The sequence below is a fragment of the Pyrus communis genome, chromosome 5 (genome assembly GCF_041283825.1).
Source record: "Pyrus communis isolate YQ-2024b chromosome 5, ASM4128382v1, whole genome shotgun sequence".
In the NCBI taxonomy this organism is placed as follows: Eukaryota; Viridiplantae; Streptophyta; class Magnoliopsida; order Rosales; family Rosaceae; genus Pyrus; species Pyrus communis.
Genome location: NC_142569.1, coordinates 10,985,219 through 11,005,165, shown reverse-complemented (window position 1 = coordinate 11,005,165; position 19,947 = coordinate 10,985,219). Strand labels below are relative to the sequence as shown.

The 19,947-nt window shown below is 36.7% G+C and overlaps 3 protein-coding genes and 1 pseudogene across 8 annotated transcripts; 2 read left to right on the top strand and 2 right to left on the bottom strand.

The window, feature by feature from the left end:
• Positions 1-539: 539 nt before the first annotated feature.
• Positions 540-2,106, top strand: LOC137726360 (H/ACA ribonucleoprotein complex subunit 3-like protein). Of its 2 annotated transcripts, none has more exons than XM_068465279.2 (4): positions 540-635; positions 896-971; positions 1,083-1,125; positions 1,832-2,106. In XM_068465279.2, the coding sequence occupies exons 2-4, from the start codon at positions 918-920 to the stop codon at positions 1,927-1,929; spliced, it is 195 nt and encodes a 64-aa protein (XP_068321380.2). In that variant the 5' UTR covers positions 540-635; positions 896-917; the 3' UTR covers positions 1,930-2,106. The 2 variants fall into 2 exon arrangements, with proteins under 2 accessions (XP_068321380.2, XP_068321379.2); XM_068465278.2 differs by having other exon boundaries at positions 547-635; positions 893-971.
• An 838-nt stretch (positions 2,107-2,944) lies between these two features.
• LOC137725924 (dolichyl-diphosphooligosaccharide--protein glycosyltransferase subunit 2) lies at positions 2,945-10,024 on the top strand. 2 transcript variants are annotated; one of them, XM_068464766.2, is made up of 20 exons: positions 2,945-3,150; positions 3,260-3,410; positions 3,745-3,937; positions 4,050-4,139; positions 4,424-4,486; positions 4,755-4,824; positions 5,031-5,095; positions 5,477-5,531; positions 6,068-6,195; positions 6,318-6,433; positions 6,572-6,641; positions 7,076-7,180; positions 7,352-7,441; positions 7,524-7,687; positions 7,907-8,018; positions 8,093-8,176; positions 8,505-8,585; positions 8,670-8,894; positions 9,123-9,245; positions 9,601-10,024. In XM_068464766.2, the coding sequence occupies exons 2-20, from the start codon at positions 3,262-3,264 to the stop codon at positions 9,715-9,717; spliced, it is 2,100 nt and encodes a 699-aa protein (XP_068320867.2). In that variant the 5' UTR covers positions 2,945-3,150; positions 3,260-3,261; the 3' UTR covers positions 9,718-10,024. The 2 variants fall into 2 exon arrangements, with proteins under 2 accessions (XP_068320867.2, XP_068320866.2); XM_068464765.2 differs by having other exon boundaries at positions 3,001-3,150; positions 6,309-6,433.
• Positions 10,025-10,372: 348 nt separating this feature from the next.
• On the bottom strand, positions 10,373-15,034 carry LOC137725926 (putative methyltransferase PMT3). Of its 3 annotated transcripts, XM_088694264.1 has the most exons (9): positions 14,444-14,542; positions 14,261-14,292; positions 13,393-13,752; positions 13,114-13,278; positions 12,835-13,017; positions 12,123-12,717; positions 11,752-11,864; positions 11,418-11,638; positions 10,373-10,995 (listed from the first exon to the last, which is right to left on the bottom strand). In XM_088694264.1, the coding sequence occupies exons 3-9, from the start codon at positions 13,633-13,635 to the stop codon at positions 10,677-10,679; spliced, it is 1,839 nt and encodes a 612-aa protein (XP_088550390.1). In that variant the 5' UTR covers positions 13,636-13,752; positions 14,261-14,292; positions 14,444-14,542; the 3' UTR covers positions 10,373-10,676. The 3 variants fall into 3 exon arrangements, with proteins under 3 accessions (XP_088550390.1, XP_068320868.2, XP_068320869.2); XM_068464767.2 differs by lacking the exons at positions 14,261-14,292; positions 14,444-14,542 and adding an exon at positions 14,734-15,034; XM_068464768.2 differs by lacking the exon at positions 14,261-14,292 and having other exon boundaries at positions 14,444-14,745.
• Positions 15,035-16,478: 1,444 nt separating this feature from the next.
• Positions 16,479-18,045, bottom strand: LOC148696739 (zinc finger BED domain-containing protein RICESLEEPER 2-like; annotated as a pseudogene). Its single transcript, XR_015962130.1, has 2 exons — positions 16,890-18,045; positions 16,479-16,786 (listed from the first exon to the last, which is right to left on the bottom strand). The product of XR_015962130.1 is annotated as a zinc finger BED domain-containing protein RICESLEEPER 2-like (transcript).
• Positions 18,046-19,947: the final 1,902 nt, after the last annotated feature.

The following is a 19,947-nucleotide window of genomic DNA, read 5'->3' as shown; positions in this document are numbered from 1 at the left end:
AACCAGTCAAAACTGTCATACAAATGGTAGGCATATCTTTGATAAATGGATTAATAAAACTAAAAAATATTTTAAGGGAATAAGATATTCTTTTCACTTGTGAATGTGATATACGTGGTTAATTTTTTTAGATACAGTCGATATTTCTGTAAAATACTCAAAGAGATATGGAAATAAGGGCTAAAGTTTATATTGGAGAAACTCTTAAATTTCGGCAAAAATCAACGAAATTCGTCAATATATTATGCATACCGGTTAAATATTGGAGAAAGTCTTATATTTTGTTTGACATGACCTAAAATTTCATTCAAATTTTCACATTTTTGAGAAAATTTTCACATTTTCATCAAATTTTCACAATTCCATAAAATATGGCTATTAGCCTCTTACTATTAAATTGGGCCTATTGGGCTTCAGTTTTTAAGCATTTTCAATAAAAGCAAACTGGATTAAGTTCGGGCTTTATGTTCTGGGTCAAGAGTTTGGGCTTCGTTTAGGCATAAAGCAACAGTTAAGGGGCAATTTCGGAAACTAATCCAGCATATATCTCCGCAAAATCTCAAGTCTTCGCTGACCTTAAACCCTAGCGCGAACACCCAGCAGTTTCTCCTCCGCCTACTTTTTGGAGCTCTCAGGTACGAATTTCAGAACAATTTCTGATCTTTTTAGCTTAAAATTCGTATTTTCTACCTCCAAGTTCAAGATTGCTAAACAATTTTTTGATAAAAATCGAAAATTTTTAGCAGCAAAATAAAAAATTGAGAATTTCACAAGGGTTTGTACTTTTTACTGATTGGAGTTAAGGGATTGATTTCAATTGGGTTTTTTTTTTTTTTTTTTTTTTGTAAGAATTTATGCTAGGGTTTTATGGAGAATTGCTTTTAATTTTCAGCAGGTTGAAGAAAAAAGCAGGCACCATGTATCTTCAGTACTACATAAACGAGAATGGCAACAAAGTGTACACTACCAAGGTATGTGATGATGATCAATGTTTTAGGTCGTTGTTAGAACACGTAGCGAGTTGCCGGTTTTTCGGTTTTTGATGTACTCATTGAACCTTTCATTTGCTTTTGTGAATGCAGAAGGAATCGCCACTTGGGGAAGCTACACAATCTGCCCATCCAGGTAAAGATGTTTCCGTCTTTTTCTTTTTTCGACCTGGTTTTGCTCTTTGATGCGTTGTTAGTTGTCTGAGTAGGTTTTTGCATTGATTGTTATGTTGTGACTTGTGAGGATATCATACCCTGTTGTTTTCGCGTTCTTGCATAATGATTTTAGGCTTAACTTGTCTATATAGAATGTATTTGGGATCTTCGTTGTTTGTTGTTGGTGTGATGGTACGAGACGGAATCAAAAGTAGTCCTAAGTTCCTGTCTGGTCATTTTCGTTGAATCTTTGGATGTTTCTAGATGCATGAGGCTGTAATCTTCCTCGGGTTTTTTTTCTTCCTACTGGTGCTATTGTAAATGCAAAACTATAAGATAGATTGCTGCAACGTACATGTTTGTTTTGAAATTATCAATGTCTTGCTCTGAATGGTTGTGTTTTGTGTGTTGTGTGTCCGCTCCCGAAGTGCAAACTCATTCTGAAATGGATTGTGTTGCTGATGATTTGGTTTACAAGTGGTCATCAAACTTTTGAGATTGGGGACGAGGTTGTGCCACGATATGGTGTTTTCTGATTTTCGTTGGATGAATTGTAATCCTTGAGTCGTTTTCTAGTACTGAGTTCTGTGATGATCTGTTGTTTGTTGCTCTACTTAATGTTCCGTAGAAAAATGTTCCCGGTTCTTTTCGTTACTAATATGTTTCTTTCCCGTGTTTAACTGCAGCCCGCTTCTCCCCAGATGACAAATATTCGAGGCAAAGATATCTTCTGAAGAAGCGCTTTGGATTGTTGCCAACCCAGCAGTCACCTCTAAAGCATTGAGTACTTGACATGGTTCAGCTGCTCTCACGTCGTCGTTTAAAGTGTCTTGGGAGTTTGTAGTTTTTACTAGGTGTGTTGTGTAGTTGGACCTTTTGTTTGAGGACTGTAACTGAATCTGTTTAAGTTTTTGCTCGTGTAGTAGATTTCTATTAATAATTTACTTTCAGCCTTCATCTACTCATATATTTGGTTGTCACAACTAAAACCCTAAATTGGAGTCTATTTAAAAATGAATCTAAACTGCGGGGAGGGAGAATCGAACTTGGGTGCGTAAATTTGTTGGAGCCATGTCTAACCCCCTCATTTATTTTCGACAAAAAAAAAAAAAAAAAAAAACACCCTCATTTATGAAAGATTAAGATTGAAACACAACGATAATTAGATTAAGCTACACAATAGGTCTAGTATTGAGTTTGTTATTCATAAGTTGAATGAGACCTCTCGAATTGAACTTGGGCTTTTGTAGTTACATTTGTTTTATCCAACGTTTGTGGGCTCATTTGGAAGTGCATTTAAAATAGTTGAAAACTCTTTTCATGAAAATGTTTTTAGAACCAATATATGCTAAAAATACAAGTGAATCTTGAAAAAACATTTAAAGTGCTTTTGGAACCCAAATTCATTTTCTTTGAAAGCGTTCGTAGTTATTTGAAAGGTATTTCCAAATGATCCCCAAGTCTATCACACCCTCGTCTACACACGATTGGTTAAAAAAATATTGAAATTTTTTTATGCAACAATGATTCGGTTAAGTTATACAATGAGTTAACTTGACTATCGTATTTACGATCCATGTGAATCGAATTTGAGTTCTCATACTTACTAGTGTAGATAAATACCGATTGACTATAGTATTAGCAACACAAATTGCATTGTTTTATTTACATTCATCCTAATTTGACACGTGAACACAAATTTTTATTTTTCTATATTTACTCAAAATACAATGACAACCCTTGACCAATCAGAAAACCGGATTGTTTATTTATACGCAAGCAAGTACTGAAAAAAAAAAGAAAAAAGAAAATAAAATAATTATACGCGCGGGCCTCTATTCCCTTCCAAAAAACGCCAAACAAACGTACTAAAACGACCTCGTTCTTGGATGCCCCAAGTCTTCACTGTCCTCGGTACTCACTCGAGCAGTAGTCGTCGCGCCCCGAGACTTCACCACCACTGACCATCTCTCTCTCTCTCTCTCTCCAACGCTCTCGCCTCTCGGTACGTTCCTCCTCTCGATCTGAAACCATAGCGTCTTCCGGATCGCGTCCGTGCACGAATGTGCGAGTGAATTTGCGTATCTGAAGCTGTTGATTTGTTACTGTTGCAGGAATGGCTACCATAAGCCTCGGGTTATTTCTGGTGCTGGTTTTTGCGATTGCGATCTGCCATGCTGCTGCTTCTGTCTTCCAGCCGATCTCCGACTCTCACCGATCTGCGGCTTCGGAGCTCTTCGCGCCCGCCGATGGATCGTACGGGAGGTGAATTAAACCCCTAATTAAACCCTTGAAATGATCCGTCTGTTTGATTTTTTTATCGTATTTTCTGTTTCGTTCCCGAGGAAGTTAAAATGGTGTGGATGCATTTGGATGATCCAATTGAATAATTAAAACGGATTTGTTTCATTTTTATATGATGCCGCCTTCTGAGAGATTTGAAGTTAAAGTTTCTATTTTTTCCCTGTATTTTACTTGTAATGCGCGGTTAGCTTTCAATTCTGGTGGAATTTGATTTCATTTGCACGATTAGAGTAATTTATTTGGATATTGGTTGCAAATTTGATTCTAATTATTCGATTTGGTAAATTGTTGACAGTTTAGAAGAGGCATATGAAGCCCTAAGATCGTTGGAGGTTCTTCGGATCAATAAGAAGTCCGATATACGCGCGGCTACTTGTCAGTCCGTTGTGGACAAACTTGGGTCATCGTCTTCTGCCCCAAAGGATTTGTTCTTTGCCTTAAAGGTTAACAGCATTTTGGATTGCGAGGTTAAAAATGAAGTCTTGGAGGTATTTGTTTAAGTTTTAGAACCCTTGCTTTGTTCTCAACATGAAATTAACTGCTTATGAGTTATGTGGAAGAATAATGAAGTGGGTGATTAATTCTTATTTCCTTGTCTAGGGCATTGCTTCAAGACTTAAAACTATTGTCAATAGTGCAAGTTCATTGCACGACTTCTACTACTCAGTCGGAAGCTTGGTACTTGTTAAGGTAAATTGTTGAAGAACTACCTTTTGGCTGCACTGTCCAACTCAGGTTTAGATCTTCTTTTTTGTTTGAGGTCTTAGTTTGACTGCAGATTCAACATGTATCAATGGTGATTTATGAAATAATATCAACTCTGAGGGAAGCAGACAAATATTTTGAATACTGTTACTATTTTAATTGATTTAACTATTGTGCAAGGGCCTCTCATTTGTGTTTTTTGAGCCCCTACATCTATAGATTATGAACTATTTCCCTAAATTTTTTGCCTTTTTTCTTTCTTGCTGCAGGATCAAAGTTCTGAAGTCGATGTACTTCTTGCTGATGCTGGTGGAGTTTTCCATTCTATCAAGGTAATTCCCACAACAATTAGTGGTTTTGTAGATGAAATAGTTTCAGTTTTTGCTATCTACAGGTGCTGGCAGAACTTGCTATGTCATATAATTCTTAGCATCTGGTCACAACGTTTTCTTGTAATGTCGATGGGGTGTTCTGATTCTGACCTCTCAATCAGTTCTCCACCACCCCCACCCCCGCCCCCCGGTGGGTGGCTGTTTGCAGTCACTATTTCTTTTCACACCTAAAAGAAGAAAAATATTGCTTTTTTGAATGTTTGAACAGTCTCTCAGCCAGAGTGATGGAAGGTGGCGCTTCAGTTCTGATAATCCTGAGGCTAGTACCTATGCTGCTGGTAATGACTTTTCAGGAATTATTTATACGTTATGGCGTCTATTTTCTGATGGATAACTTTTTCTAATCAGTTGGTGATGTGAGTTGGAACTTTCCGTCAACACCCTAAATCTGCTCCCATGAGTTAAATCCTTGATCTTTATTCAACTAGAGGGGGATTAATAAGTGGCTTATACTCACTACTTGTTTTTCTCATCCCTCTTTCAGGTTTAGCGCTTGAAGCACTTTCTGGAGTTATCTCATTAGCATCTTCTGAAATTGATCAGTCTAAGGTAAAATAGCTTCCATGTGTGTGTTAATTTAAACTTGGATAAGCATTAAGCACCCATAATAAGCTTTAAATGTGTCTAAATTTAAACTTCAACCACTGTGGGCCATTTAAATATGGAGGAGAAAATTCCATGCTAATTTAACTTCTGTGGTTTTGGTCTGAATTGGGAATCTTCACTTACTGACCAAATCATTACCAATATCCGTGGACCTATTTTTTCTTTTCTTTTTAGCTTTTTAGTCAGATTCTGTAGATGTTATTAGTATTATATGATTCTGCTCTGTTATTGTTATTTTTTACCTTTTTTTAACACGCTTCTACTCTGTAATTCATTATCTGTTTTATTTGTTTGCTAATGTTCGATAATGTTGTCTATGTGCAGATTGATACATTGAAAAGTGATGTTTTGAAGCTTTTTGACAGCATTGAGAAATATGGTATGTGTACCTCTTTCTTTTTCTTTTTTTTTTTTTTCTTTTTTTTTCCAGCAGATGTCTCCTTATAAGGTTATTATTTTTTTCTCCTTCACTTTCTTATGCTAGAACTTTGGGTGTTGTAGGTTTTAGGTTGTATGTAGTTTCTGTATTTTCATAATATATAGTAATCACATTTTACTAGGAGTTTGGTGCAGAAACTTTTGTGATGTTAGGTGGTAATTTGGGTCATTGTGCCTTTAATTGTATCTTTTGTCCAGGTTATCATGGTACTTTATATCTGTTATTTTAGTGGTACCCAAGCAAGTTTGGCATGATAGAGATGGTCTTGTTATCCTGCCTGCATTTTGATGTGTATGCACAGGTTGTTTGTTTCATTTTCATGAAACACCGTTTGACATTGAAATTTGATTGCACAACACAATCTTTCCTATGATTAAAACACATATTTCTTCCGATCCTGCTTTCAGTTTGGTTTTGTCATTTAATTTTCTGGTATATCTGTTATTTTTGTGAAATCATATACCTATGTTTTGTAGATGATGGGACCATTTACTTTGATGAAAAAGTTGTTGATCTGCGTGAGCATCAGAGTCCTCTTTCAACTACTGCATCAGTTGTTCGAGGATTGACAGCATTTGCAACTGTGACATCTGGAAACATAAAGGTGATTGGAAGCATACTCAATGGCGCTTTCTTTCCTGCTCTCCCATTGCAATGCAGTTTCTTTTTGGAGAACAATGGGGTTGGTATTATTTTCATACTAATGCTTTAGCTTAGAGTTTGCAGGTTCCAGGGGACAAGATATTGGGTCTGGCAAAATTCTTCCTTGGAGTTGGCATTCCTGGCAATGCTAAAGACTTCTTCAACCAAATAGATTCATTAGCTTCTTTGGAAAGCAATAAGCAAGTGCTAAACCTTTTTCTTTTATTGAATTGAATCCCCAATTATTTTGCATTTGTAACCGTGCAATGCAACATTTATTGTTGAATTTTCTTTTTTGTGCCCTAATTTGTGTTTTATTTCACTCTTTTCTGGTGCAGGGTTTCTATCCCACTGATATTATCACTTCCAGCTACAGTGCTTTCATTGACCAAGAAAGATCAGCTCCAGGTTTGTCAATTTATCAACACAACATTTCTTCTTTGAAACTGATTGCTGTGGGGTATTTTATATATATCTATATATGCACGACTGTGTTCTGCTTCTATCTCCTAGGTTACTACCAAAAGAGATACCTTTTCTTTGATATACATATAAATGTCTATATATCTATGTGTATATGTATTGTCTTGTGAAATCTTCACTGCTTACCTTTTCCCTCAAGCTGACTTTTTTGTTCTCTTTTTCAAACATAAAGTCCTGTACTAAGTTATGCTCATATTCGTTTATTGCTTTTAATTGACCTGCACAGAATCAATGTTAAATCAGCCTGCTGTGGATTGATTTTTTACTGAGGAAAAGATATAGTTACAAGTAATGTTGTTTATGTCAAATAATATACTTTGGTTTATTCGTGTGTTCTTTGCACCGCAAATTTTAATCAGGTGAAAGTGAATACCGTGCTTGGTTCAAGTGCACCACCTCTGACAGTTAAGTTGGTGAAAGCATTCAGTTCTGGTTCAAAAGCTGCTTCCAAAATTGCAAGCCAGGTAAGTAATAACTTTTTATTTTTCCGTTGTTTTCTTGGTGTATCTAGTTTATGCGCAATTCTTTAGTCTTAGACATTCTCCTATCTCATGATTAGTTTTGGATATCCTCCTCTCACAATTTTATTGCATGAATGACCTTTGGTTCACTGCTTTATCATGTGTGTGACTTAGGAACTCAAGTTTGACAAAGAAAGTGGGTCCCATTTCTTGGACGTTTTGCCAGAAAGTGTCGACGTTGGAACTTACACATTTGTCTTTGAGGTACCTTTCTCTTTTTGGTTAGTTCTTTTGGACAAACTTCCATTTGCTCTCAATTTGTTCTGAGTTTACCAAATTTTTGTAGGTGGTTCTGTATGATTCTGAAGATAGTGATTCTGAAGAAGAAAAAGTTTATGCAACTGGAGGTTCTACTCAAGTACAGATATTTATCACAGGAGTTATCAAAATTGAAAATGCAGAGATTGCAGTACTTGATAGTGATATTGGGAGCATAGAAACCCAGAAAAAGTACGTACTCAAATTCTATTTGGTTTATGTTTCCTGCTTATATCATTTGTTCTTCTGAATTTTCATTTGCAAGTTGATGCTTGTAATCACATAGCCCATGTGGCTTTTTGTTATTATTTATAATTTTTTTCTTACAATTGTACATGGCCAAGGCCGTGCTTATTCTTTTCTGAAATTTTCTGAAACATCTGAGTTACTTATATGTTGCCGATTTACCAGACTAGATTTTGCTGGAGAAAATACTGTCTCGCTATCAGCAAACCACCTCCAAAAGCTGCGTTTATCCTTTCAATTGACCACTCCTTCTGGGCATGCTTTTAAGCCTCATCAGGTTTGTAATTTTCTGTGTCTATTCTTGAGTAAATGCTCTCTATTCAGTTCTCTTAGGTGTTCGATGGGCCGCAGGTATTTCTTAAATTGACGCATGAGACCAAGGTTGAACATATCTTTGTGGTGGGCAGCTCTGGCCAAAAGTTTGAGAAAATACTGGTAAAGTTTCTTTGATTTCATCCTCAAACTTACGTATGGCTTCTTTTTTTGTTCTTTTTTTTTTTCTGCATAGATGCACTATGCATGTATGTTCTGATTTTTGCAAACATTCTATGTGGAGCCATTCAACGCTCTTTTGGAAAACTAGATCTTTTAGAGTTTTCTTTTTTAATTTATCTATTTAGGTGATACTGTGATAAACCCATGATTACTGTCTGAACACATGAATAATATAAAGGTGCAGTTTTCACCATCCTAGGTGAGGGATTTTACCCCATGGAGAGGTCTTTAATTTTTTGTTTTGATTGGTTTTGGTATCTTGTTACAGGATTTTCTTGGATTGGTTGAGAAGTTTTACTATCTGTCTGGTAGTTATGACATTCAATTAACTGTTGGCGATGCTGTAATGGTAAGCATGAGCTTTCCTCAAGTTTTTAAAATTGTTTCTGGTTTTTATTCTCCGATTGGCTAAGCAAACTTTTTTCCTTTACAGGAAAACTCTTTCTTACTGGCTATTGGCCAGATTGATTTGGATCTACCAGAAGCACCTGAGAAAGCCTCCCGCCCTCCTTCTCTGGCTGTTGATCCTTACTCAAAGTTTGGTCCCAAAGCTGAGATAGCCCATATCTTTAGGGTTCCAGAAAAGCGTCCTTCTCAGGAGCTATCTCTTGTTTTCTTGGGCCTTGTGCTTTTGCCATTGATTGGATTTTTGGTTGGGGTGAGTCTTTGTTAAGCGAATCCTTTATCTGTTGTCATTTGGCTCAGAAAATTAGTTACAGTTTATGCTCGTATCCCTCCCTTGGAAAGTCCAAGTCGGTTTGAGGTGATGAGTTTATAAACTGACATTCTCTAGAGTGCAAAAGGGCCAAAAGAGATGGTGGCTGTCAACATTCTTAAGTTCTTACCCATTTTGTATTTTTAATTAACCGTGCTTTGTCTGAAACAGCTATTACGTTTGGGGGTGAATCTGAAGAACTTCCCTACTTCAGCAGTACCCGCCACCTTTGGTATCCTATTCCATGTTGGGATTGCTGCAGTTCTTTTGCTCTATGTGCTTTTCTGGTTGAAGGTATGCCATTCATTTGTGTTTACTTGCACTTTCAGTCGGGAAGGTTCCCATCTGCTTCATATCCCCAATGATCCTGACAACCTCATTTTTAAGCATTATAGGGTAACCGAAAAAATAACACTAAGATATATAGTAGGGCGAGTTTTCATGGTTCGATTTCAAAGATTCCATATTTTGTTCGTAACATAGTGCATGCTAATTGAACACGATTTTGGCTTTTCAATGCCGTTTCTCAGGTAGCCATACAAAGTTGTTGGTTAAGTTTAGGCATACTAGTAAACGTCATTTTTGTTTCCTTGCACATGGATTAAGCTTTTCAAAGGATTCTCTGCTTACTTGTTTGTTCCATGTACAGTTGGATCTATTTACAACTCTCAAAACGCTTGGATTGTTGGGAGTTTTCTTGCTGTTTGTTGGACACCGGATTCTTTCCCACCTGGCCTCTACGTCATCTAAGTTGAAATCTGCTTGAATTGGAAATCAAGCAATCTCCCATTTGGAAAGATCAAAAGAATTTTCGGCCTTAAAAGAGATATCGAAAGGATGTGGAAATTTTCGTTTAGAGAACAGAGGGTGGGACTATTCAGAACAAATTTTGTAGGACTCTTTGTTACGTTATACCTTGCTTCTAACTTTAGAATTTTATTTACCCGTAAATCATATTATTGAAAGAGAAAGTTGTACCTACGGGACGGGCTTGATCTTTCACATCGTTAGTGTAACTTTGACATATCAAGGGTACATAACTTTGCAAGGAACTGCATCAGTTTACATCTTTACTCTTTCGTGACTCGTAGTCAAATTTAAGCCACTTGAGGGCCGTTCTAGCATTTCCTCAAGGGTTCTTGAACAAGGCATGAATGAGCTATATTTGTAAATCTTGAAAAGGACCTGAAAACACAAGGTGCCTTTCCTTCTCACTCTGGCTTTTCCATGCCTCTGAAATGTTTTTCGGCAGGATCGATGATGATTCGGTTCTCTAGTTCCGATTCTTTTATACAAACGATATTCTATTTTAAACTAATCTGAACTGCATGACGAAATTTTGAACTCGAGCACATAGGGACAAACGATATTCTATTTTAAACTAATCTGAACTGCATGACGGAATTTTGAACTCGAGCACATAGGGAAAAACAAGCGTATACTTTTCCGTTTTAGTTTTCATATATACTGCTAAAGATTACAGATTCAATCCTCTCATGGGCAGATGGAATGTGCCTCCACCTTTCTCCAATCAATAGCAGAAAGTGACTATCTTACAATTTCCCAATGAATTATAAATAGAACGTAGGATCTGTTCTGATCAATTAGAGGAACAAAGAAAATTGGAAAAGCTGAGAAGAAAAATGCAACATGACCAAATGCAACAAAATTATAAATAAACCCAGCACCACCTTAAGCCCTGTGAAATGCCGGGATCATATCGCGTTATTCTACATTTCTAAAGCTCTCGCTCGTACGCCAAATCTTTTTCTGGATAATAAACACCACATCATCATCTAGCTCGGAGCCTCCCTCCGCATCAGCGGTTGCCACTGCTTCCCAGTGCAACGCCTTCATGTATTTGTTTATGAACTCCACCACCTTCCGCTTATCCCGCACAATGATGAAACCCTTGGGCCTCAGGATGCGATCCATCTCAATCAACAAATCAACGCCGCTGCATTCTTTCCTTTCAATGTCGGAGAAGACAGTCCAAGCGTGAAGTAGATCGTAAGTTCGTGGGTAGGTTGAGTAGGCTTCACACCTGTCACAAGTTGCACCAAACAAATATATCAGTATTTGATGCAATGTTACAATAGCAAAGAAAGTTGATATCATGTTTTTACATCATGAACTTTGCCTAATGCAATACAACGAAAGGTTTTGCTCGTTCCCGATATTGAAAGTAAGCCTGAGGTCTTGCCTAGTAACATTTTAAGCGTAATAGAAAATCTATATTTGGCAGCATAACTATATAGGTGGGAATTTCTCATTCTAAACACCAACGACCATCAACAGTTCAAGGTTCTACAAGTTTCTAATTGAACTCTTTCGTTGGTTAGTTTGCCTAACCACCAGTGAGTCCCATCCTCAGCGTCATCTTTCTGTTTGTCCCAATCATATGGGGATTGATTCTCAAAAAAAAAACAAAAAAGCAAATTAACTCGTAAAGATTGTTCAACGTACCAGTTGTGTACTGAGCCTATCAGTCCTCTGTCGTATATTATTTTAAGTGTGTTAGGTCCATCTTCTGGCACCACATTCATAACCCAAACATCTTTGTTCTTCAAAGCCCCTGCAAATGAACCTAGGTTTGCCTTCATGTCCATCACATTCCTTATTGTGTCGGAACTAATCTTTGGGCTCAAAAGATTCCAGTAATTTTCAACTCTGTGATGCCAAACTTCCTGCACCACATTAATACTGTCATACACCAAGTATTTGTATGTTTGTAATCTTAAATGGCGAATATTACCCCGGCAGAGAAGGGGAAAAAAATGCAGTCTGTTTTAAGAATTACCATGTCCTTCTCAAATATATCACTGGAGTAGCCAAAATCACCAAGACGAGGAGGAGGTGCAGTCAATCGAGCAGGCCAAGGAGCTAAACCACTTCCTCTTGCTCTATGGTTTTCTGAAAATAACAGACCAACAAATATAAGTGCTTTTGTCAACTCTCAATGCTATTTAGATACTGCAGAAGTATTAGCAATCTATATTTCCAGGTGCGTCCATTTTCTAGATTAATAATTCTCAAAATTAAATTAACTCAAATCAACAATGTGATCAACTTAAAAAAGGGTTCTGGCATGTTAATTTGAGATTGCTCAAGGTGACTACCAAAGCACAGAAATATAAAAATTATTTAGAAAATGAAGGAAATAGTACTCACGCTCAGAGTATGGTGTGATACAAGCCTCCATTTTCACATTATAGACAGCATCTGGATCATCATCAGACCTGCAGAGGGGTGGTTGAGTACCAGGGGGTCTTTCCATGTAACAATCATTAGTCAGCGGCTTGACCCAAATAACAGTTTGGTTCCTTTTAGAAGCTATTTTCCAGCACATCCGTTCCACAAGGGCACTCATTGCTTTCCAAATTCTAAGATCCTCTTCATCCTGTGCGTATGCTTCAGGAGATGAGTAGGCAAAATAACCTCCTGGTCTAAGTACCCTATCTAACTCAAGGAGAAGTATCCCATCCCTTTGAAGCCAATCGATCCTACAGCGAGAACAATGTGCCAGTTCAAAAGATCTACTTGGGTACGGGAGTCTCTTGGTCCCCAAAACACCAAGATACGCAGGAATTCCTCTCTCCAATGCAAACTGGATCTGATTTTGATGAACATCATTAGGTGCCAAGGACATTGTGATAATATCAGAAGAAAGCAGGTATCCTCCAAAACTAGCAACACCACAACCAACATCAAGGACCGTTCGGAGCCTTCCTCCATTATTCAAAATGTTGTTAGAAAAGTTGAGCATCTGCCAATCCAAACCAAGAAAAGTCAGTGCTTTAATCATGAAAAAAAAGAAGACATATTTACTAGCTTTCTACTAACTAATTATTTTTGCCTCCACTGTCAAGGGCCACTGACTTACATTAGCCATTGATGCGATGTACTTGTCAGCTCCATAATGGAAGTGAGTACCTCCTCCAGGAAATCCAATCTTTTCACCTTTGACAACCATCCACTTTTGGTCAGACTTCTCAGTCGCAAGGTGCGTATGAGGTATATTTGCTTTCCATACCTCGTCTCGGCTTTTAGGCCACTTAATTGGGATCTATAGCATAAAAACAGCAGAAAACTTCATACTATAATTCAACAGAAGTTCTAGTACAAAGTTCCATTTTATGTAAAGACTTAAGCAGGATCTCACCTTATATCCAGGAGGAGGTGGAATCAAACAGTTAAATCGCCTTTCAGGCACTGGGCAGTGTCTCTCGTAATGCTCCATCACAGACAGATCCAACTTCAACCTTGTTTCATAAATAAGGTTTCTGTCTAAGCAAGGAATCAGTTCTGAATGTCTATCATCACAAACCTTCATCATTGAAAAATACTTATATTAGCCTTAAAAATAGATAACCCAGATGAATTACTCATAAGTATACTATGAAGTGAAACGACATAGTAAATGTTAGCCAAGGCAACTCACCGGTATGCTCTTCAATATAACACCATCCTCTTCATCTTCACCAAGTTTGGGAGGTGACTCGTCAACATCTTCATCCGCACCCAAGTAAGTAGAACCGAATTTTCTTATCTTACTGCCATACTCGAGACCGGAGGAACCATTTTTCTTAGAATACAAGTATAGGAGACCACAAATGATCACCAAAACAAGAACTGAGGTGACCAAACGTTTCTTTGGGATCCCGTCAGCCCTTCCCCGTGACATTTTGACAAACCAACACAGCAATCACCCTTCTACTTCGACTTCAACATGCAGAGTTCAAAATAAAGCTCCAGTTTCACTCCAGTACGACGATCGGTGGATGTCTCACTTCAGAAACAGCTTCAGTCACCAAAACGCGATTAAACTAGTTAGTTCCATAGAATACAGATACAATGGCAGTAAGTAAAGAAAATGATCCGCGATACTACGAATTCAAACATCGAAAATTAACATATAAAATTAAGACCATTCAACTCATCACTTCAACTAAACCAAATGAAATATCTATTCGGCTCTACTTTATTTCCCTTCTATGAAGGAAGCAACCTTATAACTCAATTTAGTATAATCACAAGATTCACAACAAAGAAATCCTAATCCAGTCAATATTATACGATAAAGGAAAAGTTATTAACTTGTGATTTAAGATATACTTTAATGCCATTAAATAAAATAGAAAAGGAAAACCAGAAACTAACAGCTAAAAGCTAGTGTAAGAAACTCATAAACCAAACCAAAGCAAGTGAAACAAGTACAAAAGCAACAAAAATTCAATCCCAGCAATATAAAGCGAATTCAAATCTGACCCAGTTCCTTCAAAGAGGAACAAATCTGGAAAAAAAAGTACCACTATCTGATTTCTCTATGCGGCTTAAATGTCTGAAATAAATGGCATATAAAAACGATTAGCACCAATACAAAGCGTGAGAATGAAGAGGAAGGAGGGTAAAATCGGAAGCGAGAAACACAAGTTAACAGACGCAAAAGCACCGACAGTCGACAGTTGACATGTATATAATAAATGGGAGACCTTCAAGTTCAACAAACAAGAATTGACAGAGATTGATACAACCCAGCTCGTGAAATCTAAAAAATCGTCGCAGTGTTCATTCCCAGAGCTGGAAAGTGCCGATTTGAAATTGCCCAGATGAAAATTCATGGAAAAACAGCAAAAAAAAATCAGATCTTTTTGGATGAAGACTCAAAAATTGCACATGGGCAGTGGGAAACAGAGTGAGTGAGTGCGATTGGAGAGTGCGGACCGATCGGAACCGTTAGATGTGGGCTCGTTTTTCGATGAGGATTGAGCAGAGGACGTACCTGGTTGCAATGGATTTTTCCCAAATGAGCAAGAGAGAGTGAGAGAGAGAGAGAGATGGGGTCCTTCTTATGAATGATGAGTGGGAAGCATAAATGGGGAAACAAAAGAATATTGAACAAGGGTATGGGATTTGAGAATTTGACTCTGTCTGGGAGAGAGATCTATTGGAGTAATAAACAAAGAGGGAGATCCACAGACCACAGAAGAGGGAGAGAGAAGAGAGACGGTGAGGGTGAAAGCACACTACAGATCGACGTTGTCGTTTGTAGGGACGGGACCCCCTGAATACGCGGGATCAACACGTCACATTACGATATGGTCCGTGTGGTACTGTACAGTCTGTACTTCACTTAGCTACATGTTTAAGTTGGATTCTTGTCGAAGGCGAATTTAAATGGAAATAGATCATCTTCAAATCATTTCCTCTTAATTCACTAAGTTCGAGAATCCAGACCATTGAAATTTGATCCAACGATTAAAGTTATTATAACTTTTAAAGTGGGTTCCTGTTTGTAATCGTTGGATCAAATTTTAATGGTTCGAATCTCCCAACTTCGGATTCCTTTTCAATTTAAATCATATTATTGTTAACTCATTGTGAAGCTAAATTCATTTCTTTCATTTGCATAAACGATATCAATCGTTTGAAAAAAAAAAAAAAAAAAACCACTTCACATGGAATGTTAGATTTTCGCTCGTGAAAGTGAAAGCCCTTGCTTTTTTGCTTGCTCTTTGACAAATCATCGGTGGCTGGCAAGAGGGATTGGAAAACGGTGTGTGTGTCAAGACTCAAGTGGCAATATTTTAAATGGGAAGTTGATTGATGGCGTAAATCGAGACTTTCACCCAATTCATATGTTTATTTATCAGAAAATGTCACCGACATTATCTTTTTAAACTATGTATTATAAATATAGTTTATAAAGAGAGTCACTATAATAATTTGTATTGAAATTATGAATGATGCTTTATCACAGCGGCGAAAAACAGTTATGCACATATAATTTTGTGCATATTCCATCTTCACCGATTCTTCTTTTTTAAATAATTAACTATCTAATTCATAAATTTTATCACTCGACTAAAAAAATTAATATACTATAAGCACCCCACTCAAAATCCCAATCGAACAATATATCATTTATCATGAAAACTTTTCTCGTATTGTGTATAGATTTCATTAAAATGAAGTGGGTTTGGTAATTTACCAAGAAACTAAAGTTGGTAGGTAATTTACCATCAAGCTTAAGTGGTAGGATTATCAATTGATAGTTTTATGTATGACATGATTATGAAATTAGAATTCACCGCAACTTTATCTTAATACCCTTAACTATTAGGCAATGTTTGGTACGTAGACATGACGGAATGGAATGGAAAGTTATCTTTCATCAGAAATTCAATGTTTCAACTTTCTCTCTCTAAATCGGTGTGCTTAAACATAATTGCTATTAGGGCTAGGTTCGGTTCTTAGCGGAATTTTGGTTCAGTTCAATTTTTTTTCGATTTTTTCTCGGTTCGGTTTTTTTTCAATTCAGTTTTTCCGGTTTGGTTTCGGTTTTTTTTTCTTTTTTTTCTTCCTCCAAAATTTAAAAAAAAAAAAATTGGAAATATGAAAGTTCACATTCAAAGTCACTTCTTCAGAGTCATCCACATGAAAGCCTACAAGTATGAAATCAATTTTACACATCTACATTTGACATAAAAGGAAAGATATGTCATTTGAGAAGTGGTACTGCTATCATAACCTTAGACTATATTCAACAACAAAACCACGATGAGAATCCAAAGTTTAAGTCTTCCAAGTTCCAACTAGAATCATCAATCAAGTCTTCCAATTTCCAAAGTCCAAACTTAAATAAACATCAAAGTTTAAGTCTTCAAAAAGTCCAAATTTAAAATAAACATCACACAAGTCAAATAAACCTTCAAGGTTTCACCATTTCATGTCTTGGCACAAATAAAATCTTCCAAGTCCTCAAGCTCAAGCTCAACGCTTAGACGGCCTAGGAGGCAACATAGCACCTTTGTTTGAGTTTCCACTTGCCATTTCTACATACAAATAAAAAATGAAACAACATGATGTAAAGCAAGCATGCAACTTAGCATGTAATTAAAATAGTCTAACAAAACCAAATGCAATAAGTAAAATTACCTTTCTCAACTTCTTCACAAAATTCAATCTCCTCAATGGTTGGCTCATGATGTAATGCTACATGAATTGACCTAAGCCAATTTTGTATACATATCAAAGCTTCCACCATTTTTGGACTCAAAGAACTACGATATGGATCAATTATTCGTCCACTTGTGCTAAAGGAGGATTCCGAAGCAATGGTTGATACGGGAATAGCTAAAATCTCTTTTGCAACTCGTGCCAAAATAGGATACTTAGAAAGCCCATTCACCCTCCACCAATTCAAGATATCAAAGTTTGCCTCTTCTTCCCCTTCATTAGGATCCGAAAGATACCTATCCAAATCATTGTGCACAATACGGGCTCTCTTTGCTTTTCTCATTTCACTTTTCTCTTTCAACTTTTTTTCAATCTCTGTCATGTTTGATAAAGGATCTCCACTTGTAGTTGCCGATTGAGAACTACCACCAATACTTGTGCTTCGTTGTGTATCAAAAGACAACTCTTCATGAATCTTGTAAAGATCAAACAACAAAATTTTCACCGCATTGGTTGCAATTTCAACTTTTTCCTCATCCTCGCCATATAGTATCTCATAATAATCAACCACCTTCTCCAATTTATGGCGAGGATCAAGCACAAGTGCAATAAAAACATATTGATTCATATTATCAATTGAACCTCAATATTTGTCATATTTTTCTTGCATCAACATGGAGATCATAGACAAGAATTCATTATCTTTGTTTTTAAGGAGGAGACTTTTGATCTTAAACAAATCACCAAAAGTAGTATGAATTGTTGGAGTATTGGAACAACACACTTTTAAAGTGACTTCATAGAAAGGTCTCAAAAAGGATGCAAATATTCTCGCCTCACTCCAATCATGAGTCGAAGGTAGCCCCTCCCTTATATTATCATGATTTTCTCTAGTAAAGTAAGGAAGGTAAGGACCATCATCTACTTTCAACCTATCAAAAGCCATCTTGAACTTCAAAGCCGATTCTAACATTAAAAATGTGGAATTCCACCTAGCAGGGACATCTAAAATCACAAGCCCTTTGCTTTCTATTGTCACTTTCTCAACACACCTTTTAAATCTCTCCAACCTTTGAGGGGAAGATCTTACATACCTAACCGCATTACGAATGCTTTGTATGGAGGTATTCAACATCTTTATCCCATCATTCACCATCAAATTAAGAATATGAGCAACATACCACATGTGCAAATATTTTCCATCATGCAAAAGTGCATTAGGAATCCCCACCCATTTATTCGGTGCACTGAATCCCTTAAGCCCGAATCATTTGCCGAAGCATTGTCAACCGTAATAGTTAACACCTTCTCTATGCCCCACTCCATCAAACACTCCTCCAAAAGTTGAGCAATGGATTATCCTTTATGATTTGGAATGACACAAAAGTTCAAAATCTTTTTATGTAACATCCAATCATCATCAATAAAATGAGCGGTGAGAACCATGTAATTTATTTGTTGAATAGAAGTCCATGTATCCGTTGTTAGATACACCCTAAATGTCTTCAACTGACTTTTCAATTTCTCATTTTCGGAGTAAAACAAGCCAAGTACATGTTTAGCTATTGTCTTACGACTAGGTACTCTCCACAAAGGACATGCATGCATGCAAAAATGACGAAAACCATCTCCCTCGACGAAAGAAAAAGGTAACTCATCTATAATTATCATCTCAACACAAGCCTTAGTAACTTCCACTAGAGAAAAACCAATAACTTCCAACTTATCTTTTGTGCCGGCAAAGGTTAAGATCTTTTGCCTATTTGCGGCAAATATTTCTTTATTATGACCATAGCTCCTACATCTAGCTAAGTGATTTCTTATGCTAGTTGTACCATTTTTATCCGTGTCAGCCATATACGATTTGTTGCAATACTTGCACACCCCTTTAACTCTACCTCCCTCAATTATCCTATCAAAATGCTCCCAAATTGTAGATCTTGAATGACTTTTTCGTGAATCCAATAGAGTGTCTTCTTTACTTACTAGATCACTTGAGCCACCTTGTTTTGGAGTTGCATCGGATAAATTTGTGGATCCACCATGAGTAAGAGGAGTTTGTTGAGTTGCCACCATGGGGGGTTGAGGTGGAGTTGATTCACCAACAATGTCCTTAAAAAATAAGAGTAAGAATCATTACAATTAATTATTAAATAAATTGAGACATAAGAACCATAGAGAAAATATAGAGATGACAACTTACTTGCGATGGAGTAGAAGTAGATGAGTTTATTTTTTCACAGGAGCTATGTGATGATCTCATTGAGTTTGAGCTTGAGCTCAAGGCCTTTGATGTACTTGACTTCATCTATAAGATACAAAACATATAATAAGCAAAGGTACGATGCACATGCAAAAGCTACGAATGCACATAATAAACCGAAGGTACGATGCACATGCAAAACTTGTGAGATTGTTTTGAGCCAGAGTGGTTATTTAATACCCTAGCTATTGATGTAAACATTTATGTCCGTATCTAATAATATTCTTCTTTGAAAAAAAAAAAAAGGTAAAATGTAAATACAACTTTTATATCTTAAATTTACATTTATTTATTATAATTTTTTAAATAATTCAAAACTTGAAATATATATTCTGGAGCATCATTAAAAAATTGCGGTACAAAAATATAAGTTGCCAATTGCACAAGTCCCATTCCCTAGCTGCGCATTGACGTAAAATTTAATTGATGAAGGTGTATAAGAATTTGTGCATGTATTAAAGAAAGCAGAGGGAGAGATTGAGGCACAAAGACATTGCAGTGTAGAACCAATATCAGATCATTAGGCATATTAACAGAAATATCAGATACTGGCACTTGGCGGGATTTTTCTTTCTTATTAACAGAAATATCAGATCATCAGGCATTAACAAACAGAGGCACAAAGACATTGCAGTGTAGAACCAATGAATACCCGAAACAAATTGCAGTGCAGAACCAATGAATACCTCAACGAATAGTCTAGAAATGAAATTACCCAATGTTTATAGCATACCCAATAGAAATGTCTAAAAAATCTATTGCAATGCATACCCA

Coding starts and splice junctions, on each gene's coding strand:
- LOC137726360 (XM_068465279.2), top strand. CDS start 918: ATGTATCTTCAGTACTACATAAACGAGAATGGCAACAAAGTGTACACT. Junction 972..1,082: donor ACAAAGTGTACACTACCAAG/GTATGTGATGAT, acceptor TTGTGAATGCAG/AAGGAATCGCCACTTGGGGA. Junction 1,126..1,831: donor TACACAATCTGCCCATCCAG/GTAAAGATGTTT, acceptor GTTTAACTGCAG/CCCGCTTCTCCCCAGATGAC.
- LOC137725924 (XM_068464765.2), top strand. CDS start 3,262: ATGGCTACCATAAGCCTCGGGTTATTTCTGGTGCTGGTTTTTGCGATT. Junction 6,434..6,571: donor GCTTCTTTGGAAAGCAATAA/GCAAGTGCTAAA, acceptor TTTCTGGTGCAG/GGTTTCTATCCCACTGATAT. Junction 8,019..8,092: donor ATGCTTTTAAGCCTCATCAG/GTTTGTAATTTT, acceptor GATGGGCCGCAG/GTATTTCTTAAATTGACGCA.
- LOC137725926 (XM_068464767.2), bottom strand. CDS start 13,635: ATGTCACGGGGAAGGGCTGACGGGATCCCAAAGAAACGTTTGGTCACC. Junction 13,279..13,392: donor TTATATTGAAGAGCATACCG/GTGAGTTGCCTT, acceptor TCAATGATGAAG/GTTTGTGATGATAGACATTC. Junction 10,996..11,417: donor ATAGGCTCAGTACACAACTG/GTACGTTGAACA, acceptor AACTTGTGACAG/GTGTGAAGCCTACTCAACCT.